At 47.0% G+C, this 21,799-nt stretch overlaps 1 protein-coding gene across 2 annotated transcripts in view; it reads right to left on the reverse strand.

Moving 5' to 3' along the window:
- The window catches only part of EMILIN2 (elastin microfibril interfacer 2), a 67,326-nt gene that overhangs the window by 14,515 nt on the left and 31,012 nt on the right, over nucleotides 1-21,799 (reverse strand). For both annotated transcript variants that reach the window (XM_024235891.3, XM_054537699.2), the window contains exons 3-4: nucleotides 14,458-14,633; nucleotides 7,138-9,063 (exon numbers count right to left, since the gene is read on the reverse strand). In XM_024235891.3, coding sequence (XP_024091659.3) covers nucleotides 7,138-9,063; nucleotides 14,458-14,633 — 2,102 coding nt within the window. The remainder of the gene's footprint in view (nucleotides 1-7,137; nucleotides 9,064-14,457; nucleotides 14,634-21,799) is intronic.

The following is a 21,799-nucleotide window of genomic DNA, read 5'->3' on the forward strand; positions in this document are numbered from 1 at the left end:
TTGAACCCAGGAGGTAGAGGTTGCAGTGAGCCGAGATTGTGCCACTGCACTCCAGCCTGGGTGACAGAGCAAGACTCCGCTGAAAAAAAAAAAAAATAGCAAGAAAGAAATTCACAAGCTGATTCTAAAATTTATATGGGAGTGCATAGGAGGATCTATACTGCTTGATTTTAAGACTCACTATAAAGCTAAATGAGTAAGCTACCAGGAGAGACCTCAAAAACTGGAACAGAATCGAGTCCGTAAGTGGGCTCACACAAAGCTGACTTCTATTGGTGGCGCAGTGTCAGTCAGTGGTTCATTCTATGTCCTCCTTCCCCGCCGCCTCCTCTTTCTTTTTGGGCACAGCTTACCTGGGGTGGGTAGATTCCTCTGCCTCTGGGGTAGCCTTCCTTCAATTTCCAGGACTAGAGCCAGCGGTTTTTTTAGTTATAAATTTAATTACAAATTTCTGGCCCTCACCTCATCCCTGCTGCTGAGCAGCAATCTCCTGAGTGAGCCGAGGAGTTTTTTTTTTTTTTTTTTTTTTTTAAAAAGATCCCAGAGGCATTTATGCATGCAGCTCTGGGAAAGCTCCATTCTCAGAACATTGCAGCTCTAAGTTCAAGGCTAAGATGCAGTAGAGCAGCTGGGGTTTACACGAACCAAAGGGCATCGTAGAAACCTGGTGCCTACAGGATAAAGGGGGCGAGTTGTCAGGAGTTCCCTATGGCCTGAATATAAGCAATTTATTGAGCCTTTACATGTTCATAAAACTCTAAGTCCATCATGCTACCTTGGGCCTAAACTCTCCCCAAACTCAGCTGATTTTGAGTTGGGGCAAAGGGGTCAGAATGTTGGCATCAGGCAGTGCCCTGGCCAGGCTTTCTGGTTAAATAGTTATTTGAGAAGGCTGTGCTTTTTCATTCTTATAGCTTAACTTAACTCAATAAAAATAGTATGCTTAAACCTGCAGCACTCCTAAAAGAAACGCTATGATGAAAATTACTCAGAGACACGAGCAGAAAGGGGTGGGAAAGTAGAAAAAGGAAGTGATGCCATTATCTCTAGTGTGCTGACATCTAAGCCAGCTGTCTCTTCTTGGAAGCGTGACATCTGGAAAGAGAAGTCCCCTGCACACAGCTACATCCCTCTGCCTTCCCTTCCTGCTCGCCACCAGCACCCCTTCCTTCCTCTACTGGGAGAGGAACAGTGGGAAGGCGGGGTCCAGCTGAGGCTCAGCCTCTGCGTGGGGCCAGGGGAAGCTAAAGCCAGCTGGGGAGGGTGGGCTGCCCCATTCTCCACATGCTGCTACCACTGGGCTGCAGGCCGGGGCAGTCCTGGGTCCCAGGCAGGGAGACAGCCTCTGCTGGTCACCCAGTGCCTGGGAGGCAGACCAGGTGGCCAGGACACACCCCCACTCGTGGGGATACCTGTGAGTAATTCCCTATGAATCACTCATGGGTCACTCAGACTCGAGTGGGGGTAAGGCTGGGCAACTTGGGGAAAAGGAACAAAAGAGGATGCCTGCTGAGTGTGAAGGCCTGATGCTCCCCGCACCTGTGAAAATGGGAGTGAGTCCATCTGGGAAGGAGGGCTCAACTCCGTGGCTACATTGCATAGGGAATAAAGGGCGTCGAGCCTCCTTTCCATTTATAACCTAATTTGTTCATAAGTGATGAGATTCTGCTCAAAAAAACTATTGATACATGAGATACATGAAGCTGTGAATGCTGAAAAGGGAGATCTCTAGGCTTTTTTTTTTTTTTTTTTTAAAGAGACAGGATTATGCTGTACTGCTCAGGCTGGAGTGCAAGTGGTGTGATCATAGCTCACTGCAGCCTCAGACTCCTGGGCTCAAGGGATCCTCCTGCCTCAGCCTCTCGAGTAGGTAGAACCACAGGTGCACACCACCACACCCAGCTAATTTTTAATTTGTACAGACAGGATCTCACTGTGTTGCCCAGGCTGGTCTTGAACTCCTGTGCTCAAGTGATCCTCCTGCCTTGGCCTCCCAAAGTGTTGGGATTACAGGCATGAGCCACCGTGCCCAGCCATTTCTAAGGCTTTTTATACTGTCTATTTGAACCCTAATTTTAAAAAGAAGAAAAAGAGAGGGAAAGCAAGAAAAACAAAAAAACCTGTGGCCACCTACAGCATCCCCGGAGCCACCAGGGCCCCTCACCCTGTGTCTGCTGTGTTCACAGGCGCTCTCTCACTCTTCCAAGGCTGGAGGCCTGGGGGTTTATAGGTAGAGAAAGGGAGAAAAGTTCAGTCATGAATAGATTAAACATCCATTCTAGGGGATGGAGGGTTTAAGTAATAGGTAATTTTCCTGAGTGATTACCAAGTCCAGAACACTAGTTAATCCTCCACTGTTTACAAGCATGGATGAGCTGAGATTTCAACGGAAGTAATCACTCCCCAGCTCAAAATACTTCAATAGTTTCTCATGGTACTTAAAATCCAACTCCTTTATCACAGCCTAGAAAGCCTGCCTGATCTCATTCTTACCCTCGCTTTGACCTCATTGCTGATGACCTTCTGCCTTGCTTATACACTTGGCCATACCAGTATTCTGGGTTTTTCAAAAGAGCTTCCTCATAGCCTTTAAGAATGCTGTTCCCTCTGCCTGGACCATTTTCTCAAAAGTATATATTTTTTTTTGTATTTTTTGTAGAGACAGGGACTCCGTGTGTTGCCCAGGCTGGTCTTGAACTCTTGGGCTCAAGCGATACACCCGTCTGAGCCTCGCAAAGTGCTGGGATTACAGGTGTGAGCCACTGTGCCCAGACTTGTGGACCTTTTGTCCCCCCACCCCCAACTCCAAAAAAAATTGTCCAGGTACACTGGCTCATGCCTGTAATTCCCCGCACATGTAATTACAGCACATGCCTGAATCCCAGGCTGAGGCAGGCGAATCACTTGAGTCCAAGAGTTTGAGACCAGCCTGGGCAACATGGTGAAACCCATCTCTAAAAAAATAAATAAATAAATAACAAAAAATTAGCTGGGCGCGATGGCACGTGCCAGTAGTACTAGCTACCTGGGTGGCTGAGGTGAGAGGATCACCTGAACCTAGGAAAGCTGAGGCTGCAGTTAGCTGTGATTGCACCACTGTACTCTAGCCTGGGTGACAGAGCAAGATCCTGTCTCAAATATACATATCTGGCCAGGCGCAGTGTCTCATGCTTGTAATACCAGCACTTTGGGAAGCTGAGGTGGGTGGATCACCTGAGGTCGGGAGTTCAAGACCAGCCTGACCAACATGGTGAAACCTTGTCTCTACTAAAAATACAAAAATTAGCTGGATGTGGTGGCAGGCACCTATAATCCCAGATACTTGGGAGGCTGAGGCAGGAGAATCACTTGAACCTGGGAGGCAGAAGTGAGCCAAGATCACGCCACTGCACTCCAGCCCCAGCGACAGAGGGAGACTCCATCTCAAAAAAAAATTATCTGTATATATTTATTTATTCATTATATATATGCAATATATACCTATGCTATATATATATGCCCTTAACAGAAGGATACGAAAGAGACTTGGATCTATTTAAGCATCAGCTGAAGCCCCTTCTTCTCCCCTATTGGCTGCTTCTTGGATAATTCAGCCTCACCTCAGTGATGCTTCCAAAGGAAACAGGATCTGTGAAGAGGGCAACAGGCTGAGTAGAAACACCACAGTGTGTGTTCCTGGTCTGGCGATCTGCTTACTGGTCCAAAACCATCACACATCTTCACCTCTGGACCTGTGCTCACTGTGGTAGATATCATGACCACCATTAAACTCCCTTCCCTCCCCAAACATACCAGCCACATCACCCTTCAAGAGCAGACGTGCTTTGACAAAAGAATGTGGCGGCAGTGATGCCACTCCAGCTCTGGGCTAGCCTGTGGGAGGCCCAGCAGCTTCCACTTTCCCTTGACAGTCACCATAATCTTACTACTTGAGACCGCCATGCTGTGAGGAAGTCCAGGCTGGCCACATGGAGATAGGGGCCAGGTGGAGGAGCACCAAGGCACCAGACATATGACCGAGTCTTCACAGACCTTCCAGTCAACCGCAAGCTGAATGCAGCTGAGTGGGCGACTCAAGCTGATGCCACATAGAGCAGAAGAACCGCTGAGCCAAGCCCTGCCGGGGTTCCTGACCTACGGAATAATGGAAACTAATACATCTTTGTTGTTTTAAGCCAGCAAGATTTGGAATGGGTTGTTATAAAGCAATAAATAGCTAATCCACCATGTCTTCCCCTCCTGCTTTCTGAATCCCACCCATCCCTCAATCAGATCCAGTAACACCTCCCCTTGGAAGCTTCTCTCATCTCACTTTATTCCTCACCCCATCAGCCTCTGTACTCTGCTCGGTAAATACCTACACTGAGGGCTCAGCTCAGGGCTCTCTCCTGAGAATCCCTCCCTGACTTCCACTGTGGGTGCTTCTCTGAACACTCAAGGTGGCTCATGCACACCCCATTCCTGTGACCATCTGTCTGCTTGTTTCCCCATCAGACTGTCTTTTATCCACATACTCCCCCACCCAGCCATTACCTACCACATAATAGGGGCTCAATAAGAGCTTATGAACTAAAGGGATAAACCGCTATGCCACAGACAATCTCATTCATCTCTCTGCAGACCTGTGAGTCTCTTTCCCACTGTGATTGCAAATGCTTTAGAGTACGGATTATGCCTACTTATCTCCAGGTCCCCCAAGAACCTTGCACATCGTAGGCACTCAATAAACATTCTGTTGACTTTTAACTGATTGACATGTCACTTTCATTGTGATCTTAGCTCCAGATTCTCCCATGCACCTCTGATACTCAGGTTCCAGGTCTCCTAGACCTGGATGCTAGACAAGGGCAGAGGAGGATCTGCTTGTTTATTTCTGGCTCTTTTCCAATCAATGAAATTCTCAAAACTCCATGCAGTCTACACTCACCACAATGAGTTCAGTCCAAAGGGATAATGTTTTGTATGGCACATTCTCTTTTAAAAGGATTCACCCCCCAACTCCTACTGCAACAGACAAATGTGAAAATGTTAACACAGCTTCCCACGCCACCAGGGAGTTCCAAATCAACTGGAAATATCTGATTCAATCTGTTATCGTAAGACACAGACCAGACAGCGTTGTCACCACAAGGGACAATCATTTTATGAACACATACATGTTCTCGTGACCTCTACTCAACATTCCAGAGATAGAGGAGCTGAGTGGCCCTGGAGTGGGGGAGGGGCTGGGTTATAAATAGTGAGGTGCAGTGGGCTGCACACTCGGGTGGGGGCCAGATTCCTGGTCCTCCTGGGCCTAGGTGACTCGTCATCTGCAAGATAAGCACAGTGCTCTGGGGACATCCAGGGCATTTTCCCACCTACCTCGGACCCTCTCCACCCTCCTGAGCTGCCAGGACCTGGCCCTGGCTCTCCCTGACCAAGCCAGAGCTCGCTTGCTTCCCATGTTCTAGCCTGCCCTGCCTTGGGTTTTATGTCTCCTCTGGGACTTGATCATAAAATCCCAAGGCTCACAGAGGCCATGAAATCTCAGTTCCTTGTGCAAGGGCCTGTGTCACCCAGAGCGGAACCAGGTCGGGGAGGTAAAAGTCCCAAAGGCAAGGATGGGAGAAAAGAAAACAAGGAGGGGGAGGTCAGGAAATAGGCTCCTTCTAGCACAAAGCAGGCCCCTCAACAAGTCCCCGTGGACCAAGTAAGTCTGCACTCAGTTCTGGGAGACACACAGTCATCGTGGCTGGACTGGAAGAAAATAATTCTTGGATGCAGCCTGGCCTGGTTCCCATCCTGGCTCCCCCACTGAACAGCCACATGACTTTGGGCACATTTTCCCTGTTGGAAAACAGCCTTTCTGTGAGGTCGTGATGGGATTCAGTCCCCCTGAAGGGACTAAGCCAGTGCTGTACATAGAAAGTGTTCAAAAACACGAGCTCCCTCTTCCTTCCTTTCACACCCAGACTCCAACTAGAGAGGGCTGGCTCATGTCTGAGGCTGTCTCAGAGTACAAACCCAGGTACAAGAGAAGCTCTGTCCTTTGAGGAGGCTGCGTTTAACACCCCCAAGTAACAAAAAAATCTTATTACATACATTATTCATTCATTCACATTCATTCATTCAACAAACATTTGTTGAGTGCCTAAGGTGTAGCCAGCATTGCTCTCAGCACTACTGCTGAGCTTCCTGGATGCAGGCACTATGGAGCTTTAGGTAGTTCCTGCCCCTAAACCGCTCTCATCCACGGTCCTGTCTGTGTCTGGAAACAAATATGACAGCATCCTATCTGCCATCAGCTAAGCCCTGAAGATTATAATGACACAGATAAAAAGTGATGCTTGAAGAGAGGTACGTAGGAGACTCCCTAGGTAGAAGAGAGGACAACACCCACTGCCCCAAGCTGTTAGGCCAAAAATCTGACCCCAACTCTGAGCTCACCAACCTGATTCTACAGATAATACTTTGCCATCTGTCTGTGGGAAGAACCAGTTTCCCTTTTTTATTTTCAATGTGTTGTGAACTGATATTTTTGTAAAATACATAGATCATGTGCTTAAATACTGCAATGTTGTTTGTTTATTTGAGATGGAGCCTCACTCTGTTGCCCAGGCTGGAGTGCAGTGAGGCGATCTCGGCTCACCGTAACCTCTGCTTCCCAGGTTCAAGCAATTCTCCCACCTCATCCTCCCGACTAGCTGGGACTACAGGCGTGTGCCACCACACCCAGCTAATTTTTGTATTTTTAGTAGGGACGGATTTTCGCCATGTTGGCCAGGTTAATCTCGAATGCCTGACCTCGGTGATCCACCCTCCTTTGACTCCCAGAGTGCTGGGATTACAGGCATGAGCCACTGCGACCAGTCTGTCAAATTATTTTAGAAGTTCCTAAATACTAACACTGAGAATATATATTTATCTCATTGCTACTCAGCACCAAATAATTCAGGCACCAATCTATGAACCACATTTGGGTAGGACTGATGGCATTTAGTTCATTCCGTGAACTGTCCAAAATCTAGCATAATACTGTCACATTTTTACCTGATGAAGTTTCAACAATATCAAAAATGAACAAAAAATTATTTTAAAAATGTTGTTGCGTGCTGCAAAGAAATACAACAAATAGAATTGTAAGATTCAACTCACTTGCTGATGGTTGAAATTTGACCAGATCTTGCAAATCAGTAGAAATCTGGAAGACGTGGCTGTAGAACTGCTGGACTGAATTCTTCAGGCCAGAAATGTCTCTGGAATGCGACCTGAGTGTTCCGTTCATCTGCCTGACACAGTTCCACAGGCTGCTGACATGCTTGTTGAGCCCCTCCTTGATCCTCTGAAGATTTCCTGAGATAGAGTCCAGCTTGCTGCAAGTTTTCTCCATATGAGACACCCTGCCCTCCACCATGGAGACCTCCCTCTGGACCCCCTGCGTGCTTTCCTTACAAGCATCCAGCTCCGAGATGACCTGGCTCTGCAACCTCTGCCACCTCTCCTCCAGCTGACTGCAGCAATGAGCCATGGGGTGCTGGGGGGATGGCAGGGTGTCCACTGTCCTTTCTTGCTCATCCACCTTAGTGAACCCACCCATGCCAGCATTTTCACCTGCTCTACAATTGCTCATTTCCTTCTGAAGACGAGTCACATCATTTTCTGTGTGGTTTAATTGAGAATAAAGAAAACTAAAATCCTGTTGAAGTTTCTGGATGGTTCGTTCAGTTTCTCGAAACTTCCTGTGCATCGTGTCGTTGAGAGATTTCAAAAGGTGCAGGCTGTCGCGTACGGTGCGGTCTTCCCTGTTTGGCAAGGCACCTTCCATCCCATGAGGCTTTCCCTGGATGTTCTGCAGGCAAATGTCTTCAACAACTTGAACTTTGTCCTTCAGGTGGTTTAATTCCATCATGACCCGTTCACCTCCTGACCCTGACACTCCTGGCAGGGCTGCTGCCCCTGGGGGACTGAGCTCTGCACCAGTGTTGTTGGCCATCTGTAGGAGAACGCTCCCCAGACGGTCTTCCAGAGACTGTATTTTCTGATCAACAAGCTGCTTCAAGTCACCCACCTCTCCATTAATGGTCCCCCGAAGGGTTTCCTCAATGTAAAAGCAATGTTCTTCAGCGTTCTTCTCCGTCACGTTGATCCTTGCATCGAGTTCATTCCATTTTGCATCAAAATCCACATCTGGCTCTGGAACTATAAGGCGGTCAAACTCATTGTCCAGTCTTCCATTCAGCATTCTGGTGGCTTCAGCAACTCTCTCAATTTTCTGGTCCAATGTTTTGATCTGTTGACCAATGTCACCATTCTTTTCACTGTCGCAGCAATTTGCCTGGGCTGAAGGCTCCTGTAGCCGGGCTCGGAGGTTATTTATTTCTTTTCTCAGGCTTGTTTCCTTCTCCCCTATGAGCTCTATCACTCCCAGGTAGCTGCTCCCATAGTCATCACACTGCTGCGGGAGGCCAGTGAGCTTGTACTCACATGAGTTTTTCAGGTCAGCCAGCTTTCTGTCCATGCCCTCCATGAGCTCCTCTCTCAGGGCGTCGATCTTACTGTCCACATAGGCTTGGTAGAGTTCGTTGGTTGTCATGGTCACCGTCGGGCCCTGGGCTGCTTCCTGGAGCTGTCTGAGCTGCCCTTCGTAGCCCTTCACTTTTCCATCCAGCTCTTCCAGCTTGTCACTTTTGTTCTTTAGAGTATCTTTGACTTCAGCCAATTCAGACTTGATGTCCTTCACGCCAGATTCCTTAGTGTTGAAGACACCAGGACTCCGGCCCGTTTCTGTGTCTCCACTAACAGTGGTGTCAGGCATGGGGTGCTGGCTGCTGAGCCCTGGTGCCCGTGTTTTACTGGCATCATCCTGAGTGGCATGTTTGAGATTTTCACTCACTCCAGCAAGGGAAGACTGGAGGTCAAGAACTGTCCTTGTGAGTCGAAGAACCTTCTCCTCTAGCACCTGTATCTTCTTTTCCTGAAGTTCCTGAGGCCCCTCTTTTGGATCTACCCCCCAGCTTGGTTGTGCTGTACCAGTTGGGGACAAAGTCTTCTTGGGCTCTGAGAATTGGCTGGGTTCATTATCTGTTACAAAGATAAAGTTGGACATGAATGAACATTTTCTACCTTTAGCCAGATTCTGCCAAGACAATAAACAAGGTACCTACAAAATACATGTATACCTTCACTTACAGGTCACTACACAATTGTAGGTAAGTACTGTGGTACAGTAGAAAAGAGTATGGGCTTTGTAGTCAAATAGACCTCTACTTGCATTCTGGCTCTGCTATTTACTGTTTGTCCTTGAGCAAGTTAACTAACTTCCGTGAACTAAAATCCTCTCATCTATAAAGAAGAACAGCTCCTAGAGCTGTTAAAATAATATGTGTATGGCACCTATTAGATAACCAATGGTCTCTTTCACCCTGAGGGGAAATATTCATTATCTGCTTTATCATATGAACACTTCATTCCCATATTAGTGAACTGCAGCCACACCCCAAGAGTTGACTGCATACAGTAAAACCACAAGAAACCACTTTAGCAAGATCCACCCATTAGCTGTTGGATGGTGATATCATATGATATCATACCATCTGATGTTATCCTCAAAGCAGTGCCTGAATGTTTTGTCCTTTACTTTCATTAACATCTCTGTGCTCGAAGAGTCTCATAGACATTGTTTAGCCCTGCTTGCAGTTTGGGAGACAAAAAGCAACAGAGATGAAGCAACTATTCATCAGTGTCTCCTAGCAACAGCACCGTCTGACCACATATAGTAAGATTCACTATGTCAAAGAATGCAAATATTGAAAGTTGGTCAGGGAGGTGGTGTGTGCCTGTAGTCTCAGTTACTAGGGAGGCAGGAGGATGGTGTGAGCCCAGGAGTTCAAGGGCATCCTGGGCAATATAGCAAGACCCTATATCTTTAAAAAAAAAAAAAAAAAAAGAAAAAAAGAAGAAGAATACAAACATTGAATTTTGGGTAATCTTATTTTGAGAAAACACCAAGGAAAAAATCCAAAAGAAAGAAACAATTATTAATTTTTAATAATAAGGGGGGAATGATAGTGATGAGTCATAAAATGAAGATAAATTGATAGACATAGAGGTAAATAAAAAGGAGACTATTGAAACCTGCAGCAATAGGACAATAAGAAACGAACTATGCCCTGAGTACAACAGGATACAAGAAATACTGCGCCTGGGCATGATGGCTCATGCCTGTAGTCCTAGCACTTTGGAAGGCTGAGGCGGGTGGATTGCTTGAGGATAGGAGTTCGAGACCAGTCTGGCCAACATGGCAAAACACCATCTCTACTAAAAATACAAAAATCAGCCAGGTGTGGTGGCGGGTGCCTATAATCCCAGCTACTAGGGAGGCTGAGGCAGAAAAATCGCTTGAACCCAGGAGGCGGAGGTTGCAGTGAGCCAAGATAGTGCCGCTGTACTCCAGTATGGGCAACAGAGAGAGACCCTGTCTCAAAAAAAAAAAGAGAAAGAAACAAAAAGAAAAAGAAAAAGAAAGAAAGAAATACTGAAAGAGGTTAACACTGACAAACCTGGCAACTATAGTGAGACATATAAAGTGGAAGAAGTCAAACACAACATAGGTTGCAATTAAATAAAATGCATTAATATATTACACTGGAAAACATTGGAAATTAATTTAGAATGTTGTAGATATTTGAATTCAACAATCATTGTTTTTTCCTCCTCTGAACTTTTGTACAAGCTCATAATAGCAGCTATTATTTATTAAAATCAAGTTAGTGGTAAAACCAAATCTGAAATTCAGATATCCAAATCCCCAAGAATCTTTCTTTTTGCAGAGAACTACAAAGAACACCTTGTTTTCTTTACTGAAATATTTATTCTCTTTTTTTTTTTTTTTTTTTTTTTTGAGACAGAGTCTCCCTCTGTTGCCTAGGCTGGAGTGCAGTGGTGCGATCTCGGCTCACTGCAAGCTCTGCCTCCCAGGTTCACGCCATTCTCCTGCCTCAGCCTCCTGAGTAGCTGGGACTACAGACGCCTGCCACCATGCCCGGCTAATTTTTTGTATTTTTAGTAGAGATGGGGTTTCACTGTGTTAGCCAGGATGGTCTCGATCTCCTGACCTCATGATCCACCCGCCTCGGCCTCCCAAAGTGCTGGGATTACAGACGTGAGCCACCGTGCCCAGCCGTTATTCTCTTAAGACACTAAAGAAAAAAACAAGTTACTGAATCATAAGCAAGTGGAATGCTATTCTAAGCAAAGGAAATAAAAACAAAGGGCGGCAAAAGGGGGAAGATTGAGGATGTAAGGAAATGCTTTGCTCATATACCATGGTGACTGTGCAAATTGCATTTTTTTCAAAGGATAATTTGGCAACATGTATCAAAATACTCAGAATCTTTTGACCCTAAAATTACACTTCAAGAAATTTATTCTAGTGAATAATCAGAAATGAGTGCAAAAATTTAATAGGAAAAGATGCATATTCATATATTATCTATAATAGTGAAAAATTACAAACAACCTAAGTGACCAACAGTAGAGGATGGTGTTCAATAACTCACATTCTCTCAAGCCATTAAGTGGTATTGTAGAATATTTCATGACATGGAAGGTTGTCCATTATAGGTTATTCAATAAAAAATAAGTTCCAGGTCGAGTGCAGTGGTTCTGCCTGTAACCCTAGCACTTTGGGATGCTGAGGTGGGAGGATCACTTGAGTCCAGGAGTTCAAGGTTGTGAGCTGTAATCATGCCACTACACTCCAGCCTGGGTTACAGAGCAAGACCCTGTCTCCAAAATAGAAAAAGTTGCAAAAATAGTATTTTTTTATAATGACAGTGAATTCAGGGTATGTTTGTCCATTCTGTGTTGAAATAAAGGAATATCTGAGACTGGGTAATTTGTGAAGAAAAGAGGTTTATTTGGCTCACAGTTTTGTAGGCTGTACAAGAAACATGGTGTCAGCAACTGCTTCTGGTCAGGACCTCAGGAAGCTTCTACTCATGATGGAAGGTGAAAAGAGGGCCAGTGTGTCACATGGTAAGAGAGGGAGCAAGAGGGAAGGGAGAAGGTGCCAGGCTCTTCCAACCAACCAGCTCTCATGTGTACTAACAGAGCAAGAACTCATTTATTACTGCAAGGAGGGCACCAAGCCATTCATGAAGGATCAACCTCCATGACCCAAACACCTCCCATGATGCCCCACCTCCCATATTGAAGATCACATTGCAACATGAGATTTGGAGGGGACAAACATTCAAACTATATCAGAGGATAAGCATTTCTTTTCACTCCTTCCTAAAATCCCACTAAAAGGACAAAATAAAAGGAGAAGGGAGACAAAAAAAACCTACTCAAGTCACACACAAAAAACTGGGAGTCAGAAAAGTTTTGGTGTTTTTTTTAGCAGCAATATTGGAAGCTAGAGAAAAACTGAGCACTGTTGTCAAAATTCTGAAGGAAAGTGATTTCTGACCTAGATTTCTGAAGCTAGAATAAAAAATAGTTTTCATACTATAAAGTGGTAAAAAGTTTGCTTCCCATGTAATTGTCTCATGAAGCTACTAAAGGACATGCTCAAGCAAAGCAAGGGAATAAGCCAAGAAAGAGGGAGCAGGGGACACAGGAAACAGGGAATTCAACAGGAGAGGGGCAAATTAAGATCCTCGGGTGATGACAGGAAAAGAGGATGTCCCGCGTCCAGGTAGGGCAAGTGAGAAGGCTCAAGGGAGACTTCTTCAAGAAGATAAAACTGCTGTGTCTGAACATATGGAGGGGACATTTAGAAAGCCAGAGAAGAGTTGGGTTGAAATAGCAATAAAAAGAGAAAACCAAACAAAGGAAAAACATAAGACAATGATTTAACTTTAAGGAATCAAAAAGCTGTGTATGAAAGAAAATCTATCCATAGTACACCACATGGCTCAGCTGTAAACATTATCTACATAGTTACTACAATGTAAACATTAAAACTGAGTAAATAAAGAATATGGTCTAACTGTATGGAAGGGATGGGGGGATAGGAGCCATGTGTTGAGGAGTGGATGAAAGGGAGTTAAATTCTCACATTCCATAATGAAAAACCAATAGATATGGAGGTAAATTCCAAAAGATTCATCTGAAGAGTTTAAAGTACTACCCATGGGAAGGGAAAATGAGAAAAAGGGTTTCAGGGTGGTCATTGTTTTTCCTATTAGTCCTTATAAAGCTATTCAACTTATTAAACTACAATATGCAAACTTCTGTCAAACAAAAACTAAAATGAAACAAAACAAAAATAAACTATTACAATCCACCAGCCCCCATGTCATGTTCCCCCCATCCCAGTATCTGTCATGAATTATTGTAATTACTCTCTAATGTCTGCCTTCCATGAAGTCAGGGACTCTGTCTGCCTTTTCTCTCACTTATTCCAAGTACCCAGTATAGAGCCTGACAGATATAGAAGTTCAACAAATATTTGTGAGATAAATGAATTTCTCTTTAACAAAATGAATGTACAGACACAGGAAAGAGAGTAAGGTTCTATAACAAAATGTCAACAGTAGTTCTCATTTAGTCATGAGATTATGTATCCTTAAATATGTTTCCTATATTTTATAAACATTCTTTAATTGATGTGCATTACTTTTGTAGTTAAAAAGTCATTTTAAAATCTATTTTTACAGCCAATGTTGGGAAGAACTACGAGTTTCAAAACTGAGAACACCTCATGGCAAAATATAATCATTTAAGCATCTAATTTCATAAGAAAACCTAGGCTGCATTTATTGTGACTGAACTTAAAAAGATGAAGTGATGGCAGGGCACAGTGGCTCACGCCTGTAATCCCAGCACTTTGGGAGGCCGAGGTGGGCAGATCACCTGAGGTCAGGAGTTTGAAACCAGCCTGGCCAACATGGTGAAACCCCATCTCTACCAAAAGTACAAAAATCAGCCGGGCGTGGTGGCAGGCGCCTGTAATCCCAGCTACTCAGAGGCTGAGGCAGGAGAATTGCTTGAACCAGGTAGGCAGAGGTTGCAGTGAACCGAGATTGTGCCACTGCACTCCAGCCTGGGCGACAGAGTGAGACTCCATCTCAAAAAAAATAAAACATAAAAAACAGTTTTAACCCCCCTAAATTCAGATGTATGGGCGCAAGTAAAAACAAACAGTACATCATTACATCTGAATCTCTTTACAGCTGTGCCTCCAGGTGACACAAGTCTGAACCCACTGGCATTTCCTACCCTGATGTTTAAGCCATTGGCTTTCACAACAAGCTGGCCCTAGCAAAGCAATTTACTTGCAAGGAAGTTTGTCTTACAATTGCTACTGCTCCTGAGAATAAATTTGTCACATGTGGCTACTGCAGGTATCTACGTGTGTTATTCGAAGGCCATTCAAAGCTCACCATTGTAAAGCACAAATCCTGTTGTTTGAAGGAGCACCGGAAATATTAAAGGTGGCCATACATAATAGCACAAATAAGAAGTTACCTGTGGCTTTCTTCAAGCTGTTTCGAGGCCGAGCCGGCGTGGGGTGGAGGGTCTTCACGGGGTCTTTGGGACCTTCTTGGCAATCTCCCCCTCTAAAGCCAGGACAGCACCTCCATTCCAACTGTGTCACTGTCTTATACCTAGTGACATATCTAGGCCTGAAGTTCACTCGATACCTGTGGACAGAAGGGATGGCATCTCTCTTTATTGGCTGCCGTTACAAGCAACTTCCGGTGCTAGACCCAAATAAAGAGGATTCAGGGCACGCAGGACCCTGCCTGCTCTCCAAGCTGGCCCAGAGGGGATGTTGGTCTCCTCGGTCCAGATCTGGCTGGGGGGTTCAGCCTAACTCAGATCAGCCTCAGGAAGGCAGGGACTCCCCAATCCTCCACCTGCCCTGAGCACCCGTTTCCCAGCAAGGGGAACACACAGCTTAGAAAATCTCCACCAAGACTCCCATTTGAGAAGGATACTTTTCAGCCCCCAAACTGAGCTTTTGTTTCACCAAACTTCTGTTCTACAATTCAGTTTGTGGGGATTTGTTTCAGGTGTCACTAGAGATTGTTTTGTTTTGTGTTTTAAAGAAATATTCCTGGCCAGGCACAGTGGCTCATGCCTGTAATCCCAGCACTTTGGGAGGCCGAGGCCAGCAGATCACTTGAGGCCAGAAGTTCGAGACCAGCCTGGCCAACATGGTGAAATCTAGTCTCTAAAAAAAATACAAAACTTAGCCAGGTGTTGTGGCACATGCCTGTAGTCCCAGCTACCGCTGAGGCACGAGAATTGTTTGAATCCAGAAGGCGGAGGTTGCAGTGAGCCGAGATCACGCCATTGCACTCCAGCCGGGGAGACACAGAGAGACTGTCTCAAAAAAAAAAGAAAAAGAGGCTGGGCGTGGTGGCTCACGCCTGTAATCCCAGCACTTTGGGAGGCCGAGGCAGGCGGATCACGAGGTCAGGAGATCGAGACCATCCTGGCTAACACGGTGAAACCCCGTCTCTACTAAAAATACAAAAGCGTTAGCCAGGCATGATGGTGTGCGCCTGTAGTCCCAGCTCCTCGGGAGGCTGAGGCAGGAGAATGGCGTGAACCCGGGAGATGGAGCTTGCAGTGAGCCGAGATCGCACCACTGCACTCCAGCCTGGGTGACAGAGCAAGACTCCAACTCAAAAAAATAAAAAGAAAGAAAGAAACATCCCTGGCACCCTGCTCTCCATCATGTTTACCACTGCACCTCCCTTTCCCGATGCTAGCAAAGGTAGCCACCAGCTTTTGCAGATGGCAGCTCACACTATTTGTGTCCACTTTTTACAAAGATGCCCTGGTTCATACTGTCAATGGCAGAAATCAGGAAGCAGAACTGGAAGCTCTCAACAAGTCCTGTTGACAGTGCACATTCCCTCATGCCTTGGGATATCACACAGAGAGCTTTGCAGTGAGCTGGAAAGTCCTCCAGACTCAAGACTGGGCCTGGACCCACAACAGACTTTGACAGCCCTGCAGTCCCGGGCTCACCAGGGATGGAGCCAGGAGTTCAGCCCCCGCAGCGGCCCCTGCTCACAGCACAGGCAAAAGCCACAGCCACACAGGATGGGGCCTCCCTACTTCAGCCCAATTGTGATTTCCTGCCTTGCAAATCATCTCTCTTGAAGCTCTTCAGCTCCTCTTCGTTTCTTACACCAGCACCAGCAGCTGGCCTTCTTCTTGAGCCAATTCCCAGAAAGCAACATGCTGAGTGTCACTTTTTCAGGGTTGCTGAGAGCTGCCCATGGGGGAGGCGGGACAATAGCAGCAGCGGGGTTACCCAGCAAAGCAACTCCCTCCCAAGCACCAGCCCTGTGGCAGGTGGACTTCAAAGTTACCTCCCTGAGGAAAGCACAAATCATGTGCTGGACCTTTGACATGTGCTGGACCTTTGACATCCTCCCCGAGGGTCACACCCTGACAATTACACTCTGGGTATAGGATCCACCCCGCTGGGACTGGCCAGGCACCCTGCAGAATCCCAAGATGGCCCTGCTGACAGCTAGGACCCGCCAAGCCCATTAGACTTCCTAGCACCTTCCACTGTCCCTGTTTCCTTTGGTTTTTGTTGTGTTTTTTGTTTTGCAGAGATAAGTATCACTTGGTTGCCCAGGCTGGAGTGCAGTGGTACAATCATGGTACTCTGCAACCTCAAACTCCTGGGCTCAAGTGATCCTCCCACCTTGGCCTCCCAAAATGCTGAGATTACAGCCACCATGCCTGGGTAATATTTTTTTTTTTTTGAGATGGAGTTTCACTCTTGTTGCCCAGGCTGGAGTACAATGGCACAATCTCGGCTCACTGCAACCTCTGCCTCCCGGGTTCAAGCGATTCGCCTGCCTCAGGCTCCCAGGTAGCTGGGATTACAGGCGCCCGCCACCATGCCTGGCTGTTTTTTGTATTTTTAGTAGAGACAGGGTTTCACCATGTTGGCTGGGCTGGTCTTGAACTCCTGACCTCAGGTGATCTACCCACCCTTTACCCCCCAAAGTGCTGGGATTACAGGTGTGAGCCACTGTGCCCAGCCAATTTAAAAAAATTTTTTTAAGAGATAGGGTCTCACTATGTTGCCCAGGCTGGTCTCGAGCCCATGGCCTCAAATGATCCCCCAACCTCAAAGTGCTGGGATTACAGGCATGAGCCACCACACCCAGCCTGTTTGCCTTGGTCTTTAGGGCAGTGGTTCTTAGCCTGAACCATCAGAATCACCAAGGAAACTGTGAAAAAATACCCACGCCTGGGTCTCACCCTCAGAGGTTCCGATTTAAGGGGTCTGGGGTGGCAGCCAGGCATGCAGATGTTAGAAAGCTCCAGAGAGCCTTTTCTAAGAAAAACTGAAGAGGAAGCCTGATAGTAAAATGGAAAAACAAGGGCTGCTCGGGCGGTTGGGAGGATGAGGAGAGGAAAGACCTTCCTTCCAGGCTCTTCCTTCTCTTATTGCTGTCCACCTCCACCAAGGCCCTACTATACATTTTCCCCTTTTCACAAGTGAGAAAAAAGAGTCTCATGGGGTTAAGTGACTTGTCCAAGTTCAAACAGCCTGGAAGGGGCAGGGCCATTAAACCCAAGCATCCTCCCTGCACCCCACACAAACAGCCATTCTCTCGGGCGATGCCTTATATTTGAGGAGGCAGCCCCACCTGGAGATGTTCCAGAAGGCCCTAAGGGCTGGGTAAGAAGGTAGGCAACCCCCACTTTGGCCAACCCATTCCTGAGCATCCCACCCATGGCCAGGTACATACCAGCCCTCGGTCCCCACCACCACCTAGCAGGAGTCCTCTGTTGGTCCTTGAAAATGTAAAAAGGGAAGAAGGCATCACTGCACTGGATTGTTTTGCGTTCTCAAGTAGAGCATAATGCTGGAAGAATGTGTAATCTCAGAAAAACGTGGTTCCTCTGAGCATTCAGACTGAATGTGAAATGTGTTTGCTCTCAGGTTTTGTTCATCTGCCAGGAGATGACGGCCCAGGCCTGCATGAAGCCGTCTCCGAGGAGGCTGAGCCAGGCCATGCAGAGCACACTCCTGTGCCCATTGAAGAGGAACGGCCCCCACTCCAGCCCAGCAGGGGGCTGTGACCTCTGTCACGCCCCAGAGCAGAAGAAAGGCCTTGCTGTGCCAACACACTTTGTTCTTTTCTTTCAAGGCAATTTTATTTTGGGGCCAGCTCCCCAGCTCCTAATGTAGGAAAGTTCCCTGGAGCCTGGAGCCCCCACCCCTCCCACTCTACACATGTTCCCCACTCCTGCTCGGCGTCTAATCTGCCTGCTGTTGAGTTTCTGGCCAAGGGAGTTCAGGTTGAGGTGCTCCTGACAAGTTTTCAAGCCTAGCGTGGGGAAAAGGCCTTCCTGGCTGGCATCAACAGTTGGAATCCATCAGCCGCCACCTCCTGCGGTGGGAAAGCTCCCTAGGGATGTCGCATGATGATGACAAAGCTGGATCTCAGAGGTGGCCTTGGGCCCTGCTAGTCAGCCCTTGGGCTCAGTTGGGAGCTCAGTGGGAGAGGGAGATGAAAGAGTTGTCCAATCCCAAATCCCTACTGGGATTTTCCCAGCAGAAAGGGGTTCCCACTAAGGCAATAGCCAGCTAGAAGGTTCCCTAGAGGAGCAACAAAGGAGGATTCTGGGTCACCCTCTTCATCACTCAAGGCACTGCAGGAAAATAGCTAGTGAGCTTTAGAAAATGCCAAGGAATTTTCTGCAAAATTGTACCTTAATTGGTGGAGGGTGCTCGTACCTTTCTAAAAGTCCCCAAGTCATTGTCAAGTGCAGCCAAAGTGGAGAAGCCCCAGACCCAGGATCCACTTCCTCCCTTCAGGGAATCGGCCACCCTCCTACTAGGCCTGGGAGCCAGAGGACCAGGCAGGGGACATGAAGCAGAGGCAGGCGGCCCAAGCATCCCCCCAGGGGCCCCTGGGCTGTGAGCACACGGGAGATGCTCACTCCATACAAAATTAGTCAACTAACTACAGCATGGGGGTGGCCAAGCCGAGGGACCCGCAGCCAGAGGAAAAGTTAAGGCGGCGAGGCTAGGCAGCGCTGGAGGGGCGGACTCGGCTGCAGCCCTGGCTCCTTTCCCAGCCTTGGCTGTGACTGTGATAGTGCCCCAGCCCTCTGGAGAGCCCCGTCCACAGCTGACTTGGGTATGGGCGGGGGCGGTCCTTGGGGCTGTAACCCTGGGCCTGTCGCCCTGCCGCCTCGCCCCTGTGAACTCTCCCTGATTCCAGCCAAGTCTCCTTTGCCCCGCCTCTTCCTATAAAACCCTTTTCGGAGGTGAAAACAAGGGTTTCCCATTTTTATGGGTTCAGCAATCATGTCAAGACACTAGACTGGCCCAGGAGATTCTAATGAGAAGGAAGGTGTCAAAAAAAAGTCCTGGAAAAGTTGTTTCAGCGTCCAGGGACCATATGACTGGAAGTGTCCCTGTTAAAACAAAATGACAGTACCTCCACTTGACGTCACCCCCACAAAGACTCCTTCTACTGACTCAAGTTGAGACCTCCTTCATAACATGCCTCAGTTCACACTTGTGTTTGCTTACTCCGTATTTGTCCTCCCAGCCAGACTGTAAGCCCCATGAGGATAGAATTCATGTTGGTTTTGTTCACTATAACATCCCATTTTAAAAAATTAATATACTAGGCTGGGCACAGTGGCTCATGCCGGTAATCCTAGCACTCTGGGAGGCCAAGGAGTGAGGATTGCTGAGCTCAGGAGTTTGAGACCAGCCTGGGCAACATAGCAAAACCTCATCTCTACTAAAAATCTTTAAAAGTTAGCCATGCATGGTGATGTACACCTCTTATCCCAGCTACTTGGGAGGCTGAGGCAGGAGGATCATATGAGCCCTTGAAGGTGAGACTGCAGTGAGCCATGATCACACCCATTGCACTCCAGCCTGGGCGACAGAGACCCTACCTCAAAAAATAAATCAATCAAATTAATATACTTAATTTTCTTTTTTTGGGGGGCGGGGAGGGGGGTGTGCAGCACGGACAGTCTCCCTCTGTCGCCCAGGCTGGAGTGCAGTGGTGTGATCTCGGCTCACTGCAACCTCTGCCTCCTGGGCTCAAGCGATTCTCCTGCCTCAGCCTCCTGAGTAGCTGGGATTACAGGCGCCCGCAACCATGCCAAGCTAATTTTTTTTTTTTTTTTTTGTATTTTTAATAGAGACAAGGTTTCACCATGTTGGCCAGGCTGGTCTCAAACTCCTGACTTCAGGTGATCTGCCTGCCTCAGCTTCCCAAAGTGCTGGGATTATAGGCATAAGCAACCGTGCCCAGCCAAACTTTTTAGAGCAGTTTTAGATTTACAGAAAAATTGAGAAGACGGTACAGAGATTTGCCATATACTTCCCTCCATCACGTACAGCCTCCCTCATTATCAACGTCCCCCTCAGAGTGGTGCATTTGTTACAACCGACAAACCCAACCTCCAGTGACACACCATCGACACCCTGAGTCCATAACTCACCTCAGGGTTCACTCATGGTGCTGTCCATTCTATAGATCTGGACAAATATATAATGATGTGGATCCACCATTAGGGTATCGTACAGGGCATTTCACTGCCCTAAAAATCCTCTGTGCTCCACCTATTCATCCCTTAGCTTTTTACTATCTGCACAGCTTTTCTATTTCCAGAATGTCATATAGTTGGAATCATATAGTATGTAGCCTTTTCTTCTTTGTTTGTTGTACAGGGTCTTGCTCTCTGTCACCCAGGCTGGAGTGCAGTGACACGATCACAGCTTACTGCAGCCTTGACCTCCCATGCTCAAGCAATCCTCCAGCCTCAGCCTTCTGAAGAGCTGGGACAAGAGGCACGCACCATCATGGCTGGCTAATTTTTGTTTTTAATTTTTTGTACAGACAGGGTCTCACCCTGTTGCCCAGGCTGGTCTCGAACTCCTGAGATCCAGTAATCCTCCTGCCTCAGCCTCCTAAAGTGTTGGGATTACAGGTGTGAGCCACTGCACCTGGCTATCTGTAGCCTTTTCTGGTCAGCTTCTTTCACTTACTAACATGTATTTGAATTTCCTCCTCATCTTTCCCTGGCTTCATGATTCATTGCTTTTTAGTGCTATAACATTCCATCACCCTTTTTAAAAAACATCCCCATTTTTAGGCCAGCGTGGTGGCTCACACCCGTAATCCCAGCACTTTGTGAAGCCGAGGCCAGTGGATCACTTCAGGTCAGGAATTTGAGGCCAGCCTGGCCAACAGGGTGAAATGCCATCTCTACCAAAAATACAAAAAAAAAAAAAAAAAAATTAGCCATGTGTGGTTGTGTGCACCTGTAGTCCCAGCTACTCAGAAGGCATGAGAATCGCTTGAACCTGGGAGGTGGAGGTTGCAGTGAGCCAAGGTGGCACCACAGCACCCCAGTCTGGGCAACAGAGTGAAACTGTGGCTCAAAAAAAAAAAATCATCATTAAATCAATAATTGATTAATCAAACAATTAATGACCAGTCATCTTGTGCTAGTAGGTTTTAAGGAGTCCAGTGTCCATACTGTAAACCCCAGAGTCATCCTCAGGTCTAATCAAAGCAGATGTGAATTCCTGAGTCTTTCCAGAACCAAGTCAAGCTCCAAGATCCTTAGTCTGTAATGATCTGGACGAGAATCACACCAGAGGTGACCTAGGGCTGTGCTGTCCAATAAGGTAGCCATTGGCTGTATGTGGCTGTTAACTTTTTTTTTTTTTTTTTTTTTTTTTTTGAGACAGAGTCTTGCTCTGTCGCCCAGGCTGGAGTGTAATGGTGCCATCCTGGCTCACTGCAACCTCCGCCTCCCAGGTTCAAGTGATTCTCCTGCTTCA

Source organism: Pongo abelii, chromosome 17, assembly GCF_028885655.2.
Source record: "Pongo abelii isolate AG06213 chromosome 17, NHGRI_mPonAbe1-v2.0_pri, whole genome shotgun sequence".
Classification (NCBI taxonomy): Eukaryota; Metazoa; Chordata; class Mammalia; order Primates; family Hominidae; genus Pongo; species Pongo abelii.